The sequence below is a fragment of the Desmodus rotundus genome, chromosome 12 (genome assembly GCF_022682495.2).
Source record: "Desmodus rotundus isolate HL8 chromosome 12, HLdesRot8A.1, whole genome shotgun sequence".
NCBI classification, from domain to species: Eukaryota; Metazoa; Chordata; class Mammalia; order Chiroptera; family Phyllostomidae; genus Desmodus; species Desmodus rotundus.
The window spans coordinates 88,363,659-88,378,743 of record NC_071398.1 but is presented as its reverse complement, the minus strand read 5'-3'; the positions used below and the strand labels follow the sequence as shown (position 1 = coordinate 88,378,743).

At 38.2% G+C, this 15,085-nt stretch overlaps 1 protein-coding gene across 1 annotated transcript in view; it reads left to right on the top strand.

The window, feature by feature from the left end:
* The window catches only part of HMCN1 (hemicentin 1), a 378,057-nt gene that overhangs the window by 103,592 nt on the left and 259,380 nt on the right, over window positions 1-15,085 (top strand). The window contains exon 4 of the mRNA XM_024552545.3: window positions 10-132. Within this exon, the coding sequence (XP_024408313.2) occupies window positions 10-132 (123 nt within the window). The remainder of the gene's footprint in view (window positions 1-9; window positions 133-15,085) is intronic.

Here is a 15,085-nt window from a genome sequence, read left to right as displayed (position 1 = left end):
AAAACAAAGGTGGTATTTGTGCTCACTGGAGACTGTGACGACAGGAACCACATTGGGTATAAAGTCTATGAAGAAATCGCCTCTACGAGTTCTGGCCAGGTGTTCCACCTGGACAAAAAGCAGGTTAATGAGGTGAGTGTCACTCAGTGAGTCTGCTTTACCAAATTGGTCAGGCTGACCTAATTGTGGCAGATTTGATTTTACAAACAATTTGAAAACGAAAGGTTTTATTTTCCAAGGCCACAGGTCAATAAAGGGATTAAACCAATGGGGGAGAAGCATAGATTTGTTTAGTATTATTTCTAGATTGTATTATGCTATACTGACAAATTATTTAGATTGAAGCATAAATGTATTTAAAGTTTATTTAGTGGGACTTGAACGTTTTTGTAGTTCTTGTTGCTTCATAAGGCCAATTCGTATGTCCGATGCACAGTTTTCGGATAACCACTAAAGCGAGGCTTGCCTAATATACTAACGTAGAATGTGAGAAAGTTAGTTATCGAGCAAAATTCTAAAGAATTTTGATCTCTTAAGATTAAAAGTAAAAAACCATAACTATTACATAGTTTTCCAGAAACGTTTTTGATAATAAAATCTGTAACTTACATACTCTGAAAATCTTGGTATTTTCTTTAAAAAAATGTTAGAGATATGTCTAATTGTTCTGATTCTTTTTTTCCCCCTCTCTGTTACCTTTCTTTGGCTTCACTTGTGGTAAAAAAGTATTTATTTATTTGGCTCCCACCAAAGTTTCTAGGAAGGTGCCACTGTAAAGATAAGGTTTACTGTAGGTGTGATTCACGTGTGATCGATGTGGCCACTGTATCTAACAGGTTCTATCAGTCTCGGGACAGACTCCTTTGTGTCTTGAATGAAATGGTGCGGTAGTCAGTCCTCTTAGAACCCGGAAGCGGTTGTCACATCATGATGGAACTGATAGGACATTGCAAATTTCTAGAGTAAACAATCTAGCAGAAACATTTTTTATCAACAGACAATAGACAAACCTGCAAGGTCACTTTAGTGTAAAAATTTCTTTTCTTGGAAGAAACAGTTTTAGAGAGGGTTGTGGCTTGAGTCCCTATTGTGTCCACAGCAGCCATTCAGAAATGCCCAGTTGGGTGGGGTCAGATGACTACAGGGGAAGGCCTGGGTGGTTATTTGTACTAACGTTTACATGAGAGTTTGGGAGCCTGGGAAGAAAAGAGCAGGGGAAGAGTACAGGGCTCTCTCAGGAACTGGGTTTCCTGTCCCATCCCACAGACTGTGCTTGACCCTAAAGAGGGAGAGGCCGCTGGTTGAAGTTGTTTTCTGTTGAATCTGGAATTGAGCAGGAACCCGCGGTACAGTCAGTATTCCCAGCACAAAGTAGGGCATGAGGGAGGAAGAGCATCATTCTCTCCTGCCGCAGGGAGGACACCACCCAGCTGGGGTGCTGTGAGGCTCTTCATTGGCGGTGGTGCCAGCCGAGGATGCCAGGGTGGTTCCCCGCAGAAGGCGCTAGAGAAGAGAAGCAGTGAGAGAGACATGGCCGGCACCCAGGGCATGCGGAAGGACAGTTGTTTGAATCTGTTTGTGAGCGGTCGGGCACAGTTTGGAGATTCCCACTCTAAAGTGGGTGAAACTGTAAGAGAGAACCATACGCGTAACCCCAGCCCAGAGCTAGAAAATAGCATGATGTGTCCTGTGAATGCAGCTCCATTTACATCCACTCACCCAGGGAGACTGACTGGCATGAAATTGAAAGTATTGTTGCCTTAAATGGAGAAAATACACCCCACAGAGGTACTTTATTTATTAAATAAGCACCTCAATGCATAATTTTTATAGTCCTAATAATTTTTCACAATTTCCAAAGAATTTACAGGAATAACAATTTATAAAAATATGGCGTACATTGCATGAAATTTTATAGATATAGATATATGTAAGAGAAATTTAACCCACTGGTTCGTTAGTAGTATTTCTCTCCCAGATCATTAATTTATATTCTGATCCTTAAACGTAGCGTAGGCAGAATAGGACTAGAGAGAAGCATTAATAAAATCATCCATTTTTATAAACATGGAGTTTGATACAGATAAGAATGGGCCTTTAGTATCTCCATCCGCCCTAATGACTGCAACCCCCTTGCCAAGGGGTTCAGGAAAGATCATCTCATCTACATTGGCCCACTGAGACTCAAAGGGACTTGAGCTCAGGGCGTCTTGGACAAGTTCTCTTCTTCCAGATATTGTCCTACGTGGATGTGATTCCCAGACCTGGCGCAGGCACCCTCATCCAAGCCTGACATGAAACAGATACAGGGCAGGGCGGGGGGGTGGGGGGGGGGAAGAGAGCTAAGCTTTAAAATCCAAAACCTTTGGATTAAGTCCACCCTCGAACCCATCCTACTGCTAAGTCTCCAGAATTAAGGAAATAAATGACCTTTTTGCTGAAGCCAATTAGAGTTGAGTATTCAGTTACCTAAAGATACATGCATCCTAACTGACAAAAAACGTACATTTCTGTGTGACATGGTCTCTCTAAGCCCCAGTTGCCTTGTTTGTAAAACGGGGACAATAGAATTATCCATTCCAGAGAGTTCTCCTAAGATTAAATGAAAGTGCATGTACAATGTTCCACACGCCAACTGGTGCCGAGTCAGTGCCTCGTAAATGCTCACAGTATCATTACAGTCCTTGGAATGTTGGCATTTTGCTTTCGAAAGGGGGATATTGGGCCACTGTGTTCCTTAGAAACCCGAGGGCTAGTTGCTACCGGACAATAAATTTGAGTGGGAGAGTCTGGGAAGAGGCTGGAGAGAGGTTTCTTTTTTCCGAGGAAGAGGTACTGTGAAGGGGTCACTGGAACTGTATAAGCCAGTCCGTTCCTTACAGCGAGCCATCATGGTGGAAGGTTTTGCTAACAAAAAGGCAGAGTGACAGCGTTAAAATTGTGTCTACAAACCTTTCAGTATATAATTTAGCCATTTTTCTTTTCTCATTGTTCCAAAATTTTCCTGTTATATAAACGTTATAAAGTCTAGGGGAACTGGATGTTACAGAGATATTTGTACATTTAATGGATACCAGTTCAGGGAAGCCGCACACATTCTGGGTCCTTTCATTTCACTCACGAGCTATTTTTCGTCTGCTGTGTCTGAAGGAAACTGTAGAGTATTATGCTTTTTCCCTCTTAACATAGTTCATCAATTCCCTAACCTAGTGAAGTGTATTTTTATATCAACTCTCTTGAGCTAACTTAAAGTTTTTTCCATCTGTTGTTTTTTTTTTCTTTTTAAAAATAATGATTAAGTAGACGATCTAGGTATCTTTCATCTCTATTTAACATAAAAGGGAAACCAAAGGAAAGACATAAGTTGGCCCAGCGTGAGCAGTCTATAAATCATTGTATAGTGTTACATTTTAGGATCACAAGTTAAGACACATCTCAAAGAAGTACTTAAACAATTCCCTTTTGAAGATGAAAAAGGAACTAAACAGTCTCACTCCTCCATTCTTTGTAAACTGGGTGATTGTCAATGGTTTTAATTAACGCTTCCTTTGGTATAAGAGAATTCCGAGTTTGGAATCTCAAAGTTATTCACAGATGTTAGATTCTTGGGTCGAGGAAGCTCACCCAAAGACCCACTGTTGGCTAACTCTTCATCCCGTCTCGTTTCCTGGCGCCTCCCATTTCCTCCCAGGTAACTGGTAGGTGGAGGCCAAGGAGCCCTGTCGAGGCACCCTGCAAAGGCTGACACCCCAGTGCTCAAAGCCTGGTGGAGAAAGGTAGAGAATGAACCTGGAGAGACAAAATGGAGATATCCACACAAGTGGTGTTGTGAAGAAGTGAAGACTCCAGACTGGGACCACGGCTCACACGCCAGCCGTGTGACCTTAGACGGGTCCCTTGTTTTTCTGTCTCAGTGTCCTCATCTGTAAAATGGGGAGAATGATGGTACCTACTTCATATGGTTGTTGTGGTTAGAACGTATCGATAACATGAGCTGCTCTTATTTTTAATTTAGTCATACATGCTAGTCAAAATATTCCAGCTACAGTTTTAGATTTTTTTCTTAAAACAAGGAGGTACATATTTATCGTCCACCTATGATGAGAATGCTAAAATGGGAAAGTGGGGCTTTAGAATGAGGGAGTCCTGGGTTTGAATGACCTCTTTGTCATTAGCTGGTTGAACAACTTTGCTTAACTTTACTTAACTTCTCTGAGACTGTTGCTTTATGTGAAAAACGGCGTATTCATGAACTCATAGGATGGTTGTGAAGATGAAATGGAATAGGGAACACATACGGTCAGCTGACTAGAGCCCCAGGAGAATGGAAATCACCAGCGTGGATTTCTTAGGCCAGGAATGGCTCGTCTGCCAAAGCTTGTTCTGTGCTGATAATGGGCCCTATGAAAAGCTCAGAAGGAGAGGGGTACTTTGGTGAGCCCCACACTCCTTTAGAAAAATTACCTAAGGGAGAGTGGGCTCAGAACTACTAAAGACTTTTGTAAGACTCTCGAACTTTTACAATTCCCCTGCATTTGTCTTTTTCCTTATTTCAATCACAATAAAGCCACTAAAAAGCAAAAGGGTGTAGCCACTTATTTTGAGATAATAAGAACATCAGTAATAATCATAAAAGTGTAGGTAACCCTTACAGAATCTGATTATGTTTCAGGCATTATGCTGAGGGCTTTCCTTTAATTCACAGGCCTACGGGCAAAAGAACATTTTTAAAAGAATAGACTGGGTTTTTTTTTCCCCCCTAAACAAATGGAAACAATGACGCATGGCTTCATTTAATCATATTGCTATAAAGAACTAATAACAGTAATGACATCACGAGATGATATACACTGTGTAGGAAAATAAATCCCACTCCCCTGTGAGTCTGGGAGCGTGCACAGGTCGCTGCAGCTCAGGAGAGGTGAGGAGAGTAGGCAGAGTCCCGGGGGCCCTGCATGCGTAGGAGGGAAGAGATTAGGGCCTGGGAAGCATCCTGCAGTAAGCAACAGACAGGCCCATGGAGTTCTTCGGGAGGAAGGCACAGCAGGTGGACCTCTCTGCTCTGTGCGGTCTGCAACAGGAGTGCAGGCAAAGATAAAGAAAACATCTTTGTTTTTCTCCACTAAGGAATTCCAGTGGGAAAGGGAGACTTGAAGTCACTGGATATTTCCAAGGAAGTAGCAAAACCCCAGAGAAATGAAGTGATGGTCTTGCAGGCAATCCGTGAAAAATACTAACAACCTAGCAACGGAAAGCCTCACAGATTGGAGATCACTGGATGTATGTCTCCTGTTAGTTTTAGGCTTGTTTTCATTGGCATCAGTGCTGCTATTAGAAAAACTATAAATGTTGCTGGAGTATGAATTCGGCACAGTCTCTTCCTGCTCTTTCGGCTAAGAGCCACTTGTGACTGGAGTTAGAACCAAGAGTTTTCTGCATGTGGGCTTTTGAACAATGGATGCTCTGAAATGGTTTTGAACCGCTGATGCTCTGGAATGAGGTATCTGCCATTTGGTTTTCCCTTATTCTGAGTTTCACTCCAGACATTATTTCAAAAACATAACCTTACTCCTGACCTTGAAAAGCAGTAGAAACCGGTGTTTCCTCTGAAATTTGTAAATGTATCAGACAGTTATTACCTTGTAGAAGGTTATGGGAGATGTATGAAAACAATGTGTAATGTTTCCACTTATTCCTTCTTTCAATTCACCAAATTCAGTATTGAAAGTGGAGAGCTCGGAGCTCAGATTTTACAATATTAGGGATGTCTCTCCATCCTCAAACACCAACAAGGAACACTGACCTTAGTTCTGATGGATTCTTTCTTTCTCTGCTATTATGCTAAGAATGATGTTATGCTCACGCATGGGTGGTGGGAATGCTAATGTTCCATTCACACCATTACCTTATCATCCCAAGGCACCTGGAAGTGCTTTATAGGTCCCTGAAGTGGTCAAATGAAGCCGTGTGTACATCATGTTTCCATTTGTTTAGAAAACAAAACAAAACATAACATCATTGGTTGTTTAAAAATTATTTGTTACTCAGTTTTTCAAGATGACACTTGCAGTGTACAAAGTACATAACATTCCTTGCAAGTGGAGAATAAAAAGATGGCTGTTCTCAACAGAAACCTGTCTAGGCAAAGAATACCAGAGTCAAGCCGAGCCCGAGCAGTGGGAAGCCGTGGTGAGCGGGGATGCCCTGTTTAAAGAGATAAAGGCTGTAAGACTGAGAATGTTCGTCTTCCGTTTTGTGCTTTCATGTGTTGGCTCTGGGGACTGTCAGAACCGTAGGAACTGAGGCAGCGCATTCTGTGAGGGCGGGAGGAGTCGTATCTACAGAACAAAACTCACTGCTGAAGAAATGCAAGTTTCAGTGTGAAAGTGTTATCCCAAAATCCTTCACAAGACAATCCTAATACGTGACCCCTGGCATTACCTGTCTACAAAATTCAGAAAAACAGATGCATACTACTCACTAAAGCTTCTTCCTAAAATACCGCAAATGCAGAGAGAAAGGAGAAAGAAGCATATATAGATGGCTGAAAGAATATTTCTTGAAACAAAAGAAATGTTATTGAAGAGCAAATGTTAGCCAATAGGCTGCATGCATTCAACAGAACAAAAATAAATAGAAAAACAGATGCTGGCTGACCCTATTTGGATTAGAAGCTGAAGAAAAGTGCTGACTTTGCTAAGGAGAGGTCAGCTTTAACTGTGTCCCCCTAATGCTTGCATAGCTAACTTGGGTTTACATGTGTCTTAACTATCAAAAACTTATCAGTGTCAATCTCAAAGTCTTTGAAAAATTCACACTGGCACTGGCTTGAGAGAGACTATCTAGTCCCCACGTTTAGAGAGCTGGGTCTTTATTTTTCCTGGAGTTCTGGTGGAAGGTAAAGATTGGAATCGAGAGGAACGTGTCCCAAATGCTTGATAAGTAAAACTGAAACAACTCCTTAACCGCTGAAGTCACTGACCATGACCCCTTGAGGAGTTAGCCCGTCGGGAACCACAAAGGAGCACAAGAAAACATGAAGAAAATTCTCAGTGTCGAAGCAAATAAGATTTTACTGAGCCATTTGCACAGAGCATCAACTATTTGGATATTTCCTTTAATATTTCATCTCTTTAAGCTTTAAAGAGCCCTTTTAAAGTTTTTGTTTGTTTGTTTAGAGAAAGCATATATCTGTGGTCAGTTAATAAGCATCTCTCTTTCACACTCGCTTTCTCTCTTTACACACACACAGCAGAGTATATCTGATCTTGTAAGAACTAACACATTTAAAAGGCTATACACCTGTTGTTTCAAAAAAGTTAGTAGTTGTGTTTTGCAAAGCTTTTAAATTATTGTTAAGAAAGGAGTTATATTTTAATGATCTAATCTGGGAATTAGTAGGGACACATACAGTAAGAATTGTTTTGTGTGTGAAAGTCAAGTGAGATCGTATGTTCAAAGTATTTTGGAAAGGATCTAATTTTTTAAAGATTATTTATTTATTTATTTGTAGACAGGGGGAAAGGGAGGGAGAAAGACAGGGAAAGAAACATCAATGTGTGGTTGTCTCTTGCGCGCCCCCTAATGGGGACCTGGCCTGCAACCCAGGCATGTACCCTGACTGGGGATTGAACTGGCGGCCCTTTGGTTCCCAGGGTAAAGGATCTAATTTTAAATCTTAGGGAGAAGAATATTGCAATCTTAGTTTCTTCTTTCTCAAAAAGTTCTTGAATATCTAGGTTTGTCGGTCAGTCTGCCCGAGAGATTTGTATGCCCAGGATACCAATGGTCAGTCTTCTGTCTATCACAAAAGGGGGGCAAGGAAAAGGTCTGGTTGCTACACCTTTTCTCTAGATCAAGAGGTGCCTACTGCCAGTATTTTCCTTGAATAATGATCATTTAATAAGTTAGCCCACGGTAATTGGCTGTTGCTAAGCCCTAGACGTAGAAGAGTTTCTATAATTATCTAATTTTCTTCTTTTGATTACCTACCGAGGAGTCCTGTTATATGATTACTATTCATAGGAAAGAAAAGGTCATATCTCTTGTATTACACACAGTAGATAAATATTACTTTGAAGTTGCAAGAAAAGATTTGACTAGTACCTTTGGCGGCAATAACTATGTCAGTTGAAAGTACCTTAGTGCCATTGGAGAAAACATATTGAATTTGTTTTTTGAAAAGTGGTTTAGGGATTTCATACATAAAGAACGAAGAAAACTGGAGGCCGTGTTTTCAGTGTGTCTGTATGACAGGAGCCCACAGTCAACTTTGGTGGACACAGTGGGCTTGTCTAATGAAGTGGTGAGGAGTTCCATGAAGAGACTGCATTGCAAATCCCATGCAAAAGCCAAATATATATTACGACGCTTTTATTTATGCTTCAACATAAATAAAAGACATTCATCAAGGGCAGTGTAATTTTTTACTTCTTATTCTGCGGTAGCAAAGAGGAGATGAAAGAGTTAAAAGTCAAAGTAAGGGAAGTTTTATTTAAGAAATTTCCTTATGACCAAGGGTAAATAAATGGAAACAGAATCCATGCTTCATATATTTTCCAGGTTTCCTTGAACATTCCTAGAATGGACCAACTGTAATAGGGTTATAAAAGCAAGATCTTTGAGAGATGGTATGAGCTACTTTTGAGAGCTCCCTTGTAATATTTTGGTTATGACTTGGCTTTGTGACAAAGATTACAAATGGCTTTTCTCTTTCTTGCTACTGGCCCCAGAAGAAAAATGTGCTTTAAGGTCATTTACTATATAATTTAAACAGTTTGGGTGTGAGTGAATGAGTAAAGAGAAAGTAAAAAAAACCCAAACGTTTAAAGTCCTTAATTATAATTCTCAATAGACACAAATAATTTATTTTAAGAATGTTGTTGAGTTATTTTATTACCTTTTTAGATTATAAACTTAGAAAAAGACATGTGCTATGGTTAAACCATTTAAAATTTAAATATTAAAATCTTTTTTATTGTATTTTTTTCTATTACCATTGAGTCCCTTTGTATCCCCTCCCCACCACAATGTCCACACTGTTGTCCATGTCCGTGAGTCCTTTTTGCTTTTTCCCTCAGGCCCTTCCTTGTAAATGGGAAGAAAGTCTTGAGGAACTAGTGAACCTGCTTGTGGAAATTTGGCCACTCTTCATTAAAATAACATTTGTTAAATTAACAAATTAACTTAATAATATAACAGTGCATAAAACATTTTAAAATAATAAATTAATAAAAATGAGTAATTAAAATTATCATTACTTCAAGTAAGTTTATTAAAAATATATCTCTGGTAAGATTGAAGTTTTTAAAAATACATTAATTTATTTACATATATATGTGTGTATTTCTAGAAAAAAAATAGAAAAGTCATACCCAACTATGTTGATGGTAATCACTAAATAATACAATTACAAGTCATTTTAACATTTTCTTATATGTGTTTCTTGATTTTTAAAATGAATATGTATTCTTTTTAAAATAAAACAATGCAGGCATTTTCACTCAACAAAGAAAATTCCAAACACATTCCACATCTGTACAGATGGATTTATAAGCACGGCCCTGTGCTGTGTCTGAGCTCTGGGGATGCCAGGATGAATCAATCACGCATAGACCTGATATCTCAGGATGTCAGATTTTGGAACCTAGGAGGAGAGAGATCAAGTCTCCCCTATCCAAAAGCAAAATAAAAAGCCAAACTCCGCATTCTTAACTTTACTTCTTCCTCAAGTATAGGGCTTCTAAGTTCTCAGCTAGGAACTCTGTGACAAAAGATCAATTAACAATAGAAAAACAAAAGTTTATTAACATGTATGCCTCGTGCATACAGGGAGATACCCCAGGAAAAAGTTAGTAACTCTTGGAGATGGTTAGAACTTAGGCTTACAAAATACCTCTTCAGCTAAGGACAAAAAAAAAGCGTGGGGGAGGCCAGGTTTGGGTAGATGACCGGGACAAGGGTAAGGTTTGTTATGCAGATTTAAGCCAGAGCCTAATCCTGTATCTGCTGTTCCTTAAAATAATCAGCTCAAATGAATCCTCATGCCCCACAGGCCTGTTTTGTGTTGGCAGACCCTGTCATCCTTCAGAAGCTCTTCCAGACCCTTTCTTAATCGCTCTGATTTGGCCTGTCCATTAGCCGACGTTGTCTTCTCTGTACGCACATTTAGTTTTCCAGCTGTTCTTGCCACCGAATATACTTTCCCCTCTGCTTTGGAATTTCTTGTTTTCCCAGTACAGTTGCCAATATGAAAAGTGGTAGTTTTAGAAAAATAAATATCCAGAGGCACCAGAGACCTGTTAGAAATTTGGCACACAGATTTACTTTATAGAGGGGAGCTGGTACATGACAACAAGACTTTCTGTAGTGACATCTAAACTGGCATAGTCTGTTGGAATGGAGAAAGTTAGCGGATCAGCTAGGAATGTGTAACACCTTACTCTTTTGTAATGAAATAATACTGTCTTATACAATGTATTTAAGTAATAAAGTCACGAATAGGGAAATATTAGACAAAAGGACCAATTTGATTTGCTAATAAATATAAGTTTTTTATCTTTAAAAAATAAATAACTTGTCTTGAATTTCAATAATTTTTTAGAAATAGAAATGTCACAGGAATAGGTAACCTGATCCTGGATTCCTGGAATTTTTTGTTTCGTTTTGTTTTGTTTTTCTACAGTATCTTCTATTTTTACTAAAAATGTAGAATAAGACAGTACTGAATCCATAATTTTAGATAAATGTCATTTATTAATTCAACCTACAATATCAAACAGAAGAAAGTTCATTTTCAGATGAGGTTTCCAAAGCAAACACAGTAAGAATAGCCAATTTAAAAACAAAACAAAACAGTTTGTACTTTTCCCCTAAACTTACCCTGAATATTTTTGCAGCTTCAAAAATATTTGGATAAGTCTTTCAGTATTTTTTCATTTCACTCAGTCCTTATACTTTTTCTTTTAGATGGGGTCTGGAGGTTGAAGTTCAGACTTCCATAAGAGAACTGTTCTTTCAGAAGTTTCTAGCTTAAGCAGATGTACAAAAGACTAGAACCCTAATGGAAAACCATTCATTCAACATATGAAGGCTTGTCAGACTCAGTAACTTTAAATTTTGAGAAGTTTAAACTTATTTTTGTTTTAGATTAGTACGTATGTATTATTTTAAAAGGCACATAAACCTACTCTGCTCTTTGTCTATTTGGTTCAAGTTACCTTGGACATTGCTGTATGGTTCTTTGTGAAGACACACTTTTTCATTTCTTTTGAATGAGTAATTGGAAGTGAAATCACTGGGTTATATGCAAGGATATGTTTGACTTTATATAACGCCACTAGCTATTTTTGAAAATAATTACACTATTTTACATTTGAACCAGCAACATATGAGTCCCAACTGATCTGCATTCTTGCAGACACTAGGGATTGACAGTCCCTTTAGTTTTAGCCATTCTGTTAGGTGTATTTTTATCTTGTGGTTTTAATAACTAGTGATGTCGGACATTTTTTTCATGAGATTATTGGCAATTTTTAAATCTTCTTTTTGTGAAGTGTCTGTTCGGATCTGTCGCCCAATTTATTGGTCTGTCTTCTCTATTGGTTTTCTAAAAATTTGTTGAATATAAAAATTTGTCATATAATGATAATTCCGCCAGAAATGGCTTAAAGAATGGTGTTTGTTGTTTTTGAAGGATTCAAACATGACTGATTTTGCAGAGAAATACATGCAAGTTATTTGATGGGAGTAGTCAAAGAGGCTAGTTATTAACAGAAAACTTAGAATCTTAAAATGTTGCAAAGTTGAGAATTAATGCTTAAGGAATAATATTTCACTGATACGTTTTTAAGAATGGTTTCCAATAATCAATGAAAAGAGCCAAACTGGACAAGCCTTTGTTTTGTACTTTATCTGGTAGTAGTCCTTGCCTGCCAAAAACCGTGAAGAACTTCAGGAATTCCAGAGGATCGAAAGTTACTGAAGGATTTGTGGATTTAGTATATTAGAAAAGGGTATTCAATATTCTTAAGAATGAAGATACATTATTAAATGACTTCATGAATGTGAAGGTAATATACAGAAGATGAAGATAATGTCTTAAACAGATAGAGAGAACAGAACAAAATACAAAAAAGGAGCTGTAGTTTGCTTACATAAAGACATGCAGACACGAAGGTCATGATTACATAGCTTTTGAAAATCATTACATGCCTACCACCATCTCTCTTGAGAGCTGTAGACAAGATTGAAGCGGAGGACTGGATAATCTGGTTCCATTCCTTCTCTGAAATTGTGTCCCGTAGATAAATAGCAAGTCTTTTATTGTTAGCTATGTTTAAAACCACCTTACTTACTTCTAAGTTGTGATCAATCCCCCCAATATTTTTTTTTCTAACCCACCAGCACAATTCCACTACATGTCACTATCACAAAGGACTACGTGCTTATATTCAGTTCTCTAAGTTAGGTCTCTTGTGGTATAGGCTTAGCTCCCATTGCTCTAAGATTCACAAACGCAAGTATATGTCTATAACTAGATAGATGAGAAGATTTTGAGTGAACAGATAATTTTCTTTCCCAATGCCAGACACATTATCTCCTTGAATTATACCTACTCTGAGTGAAAGAGGGACAATAGCCAGTCTTCGGTCCTCCGGTTCATAAAACTTCCAAGAAAAAAACTGATTCTAGTTTTCTTTTTTGCTATGCAGGTAATGCTGTGTTTTTATAGCATTGTGGCTTAAGAGAATGATTCCATATCGTTCCTGTGATACCAAATTTAATTTGAAAGTAGCCTCCTTACAGCTTTGTAGGCATTTTAGAAGGATTTACCAATTGGAAATCTGCCTTTTTAAGTGAAGAAACTGCCTACATATTTATTGTGGACCTCAGACTCTCTCTGAAGACAGTCATCATTTGTTTAACTCAGCCATGAAGACAATGCATACTTTGACCCATTTCATTAGGGAAAGCACTTTACTTAGTGTTCTAAGCCTTAATGTCAGTATAAAGATTATAAGCACTTGAGACTCTGTGTTCTGCACGTTTTATTGGACAAAAGCTAGCTAGTGGGTAAAAGGGGATGGAGATAGAGATAGATAGAGAGGTGAGAGAAACCCAATTTCCTGCATGCTGAATGGCTTATAGTCATTCATGGTCTAAGTGGAGCAAATATTCAGCTCACACAGGTTCGTAGGTAAATAAGCAAGAGATTCTTTTGTTAGGTGTTTAGAAGCTTTAGGTCTTAAGAAACCAGAGGATCAAGCTTAAATGACTCTTCGTGGAAAGAAGATTCATTATACTTCTCATCATAAATCTTTTTTATTCATCTTTTATATTTATTTCTCATTATAACTCTTTTCCTTCACTATAACTCTATTCATGTCTCTTATTTGCACCAACTATATTCGTAGATTATAACTTGCACAAAATGTATAATATTTCTAGCTCAAACACATGTTGAAATTTCCAATCTTAAGTCAAATGTTTCACTAAAAGAAGATTAGCTTGCACATAGATTCTTTTTAGGAAGCTGTACTTACTATACCATCAAATTTCGTTTTCCATATGGAATGCATCATGAAGATAAGTGTGGAAAGTTTTATTTAGTGCCCTTTCAAATGTCAGCACTGCAGCCCGGGTCTTCATCACCTCACACCTGTATTACTGCAATAATTTCTTCCTTCTCTACTTCTGGTTTTTCCAGTCGAAACCAGTAAGATAAATTTCCTCAAACATCACTTCAGTCATGTCTGGGCCCTGTTCTAAAAACCGACTCTTACTGCCAGTTGAGTGGTATCCAGATTGTTTTTGTTGGAATTCCAACCCCTCTATAATCTGGCCTCACCTTGCCATCCAAATGCTTCTAGATATGTCCCAACACCCCATTCCGCAGCCTAATTAGGCTATCTCCTCTCTGCCTCCACGCAGTGCCGGGTACTTTGCTGCCTCTGCACCTCTGCTCCTAAAGCTTCCTTAACCTGGAATAACCTCACCTTCCAGCATTCAATTCTTTACTTTTCACCTTCCAAGGACCTCCTTTTGTCCCAGTAAAACATGAGTCCTTTCTGGAGTACGCCTGCCGTGTGGACCCTTCCCTAATTTGACCACTGGAGTACTTCTTTTCTGTTATGACACATTTCCCACCCATTCTAAGAGGCATTTTAAAGAAATAAAAACAAGTTAATATCTTTTCAATGGAATTTATTTTACAATCACTGGCATGCCCTAGATTGATTAGAAGTGTTTTTTTTCCTTTCTAATTGGCACATAAAATAATAGTGCATCTTAGAATTTATGGTATCTTAAGCGTTGGAAAATCAGTATATATACTATTACTTACTGTTTTCCAATGGTTCCTGGTGTATTTGGTGTGTTGCCCAGCATTAAAATTTTTACTACCGTGGAAATCTTTTCTTTATTTTTTCTGTCTTTTTTAAAATACCTAATAGTTCTAGCTATATAGTTGGGTTTCTTGAATTTAATTAGTGAAGTTTTATCTTAATTAAATTAAACTTAATAAATATAATAAATATACCTGGTTAGGAAAGTGCTTTGGCGAATTATTGTTATTTTTTTTCTTTTATCTTGGAGTTTTCATTGAAGTATTATATACATACAGGAAGTGAACATAAAAAATGCAGGTTAACACATTTTCACAGATTCAACCACGCTGGGTAACAAACTCCAAGGTCAAGAGACAATACACTTACAGGACCCCAGACACCCTTCTTCAGGCCATTTCCAGTGACAAGGGCAACCATTATACTGGCCTTGAAAAGCATACATTAGTTTGGCAAGTGGCATCCTTTAGTCTAGGACGTGCCTTTTTTTGTACATATGTTTTAGTTTCTCCTGGTAAAATATCTGGGAGCAGGAATGCTGGGTCACAGAGTCTAATAAACTCACCTTCAGTAGATGCCACCTAATTGTCTTCAAAATTCAATTTGATGTACAGTTTCCCCGGTAGTATCTAAGAATCCAGGCCAATTCTTAACAACTTTTCTTACTGCATCTTTGCCAACATTTGGTGTTCTCTGTCTTTTCCACTAATTTAGCCTTTATGGTGGATGTGTATGGTATC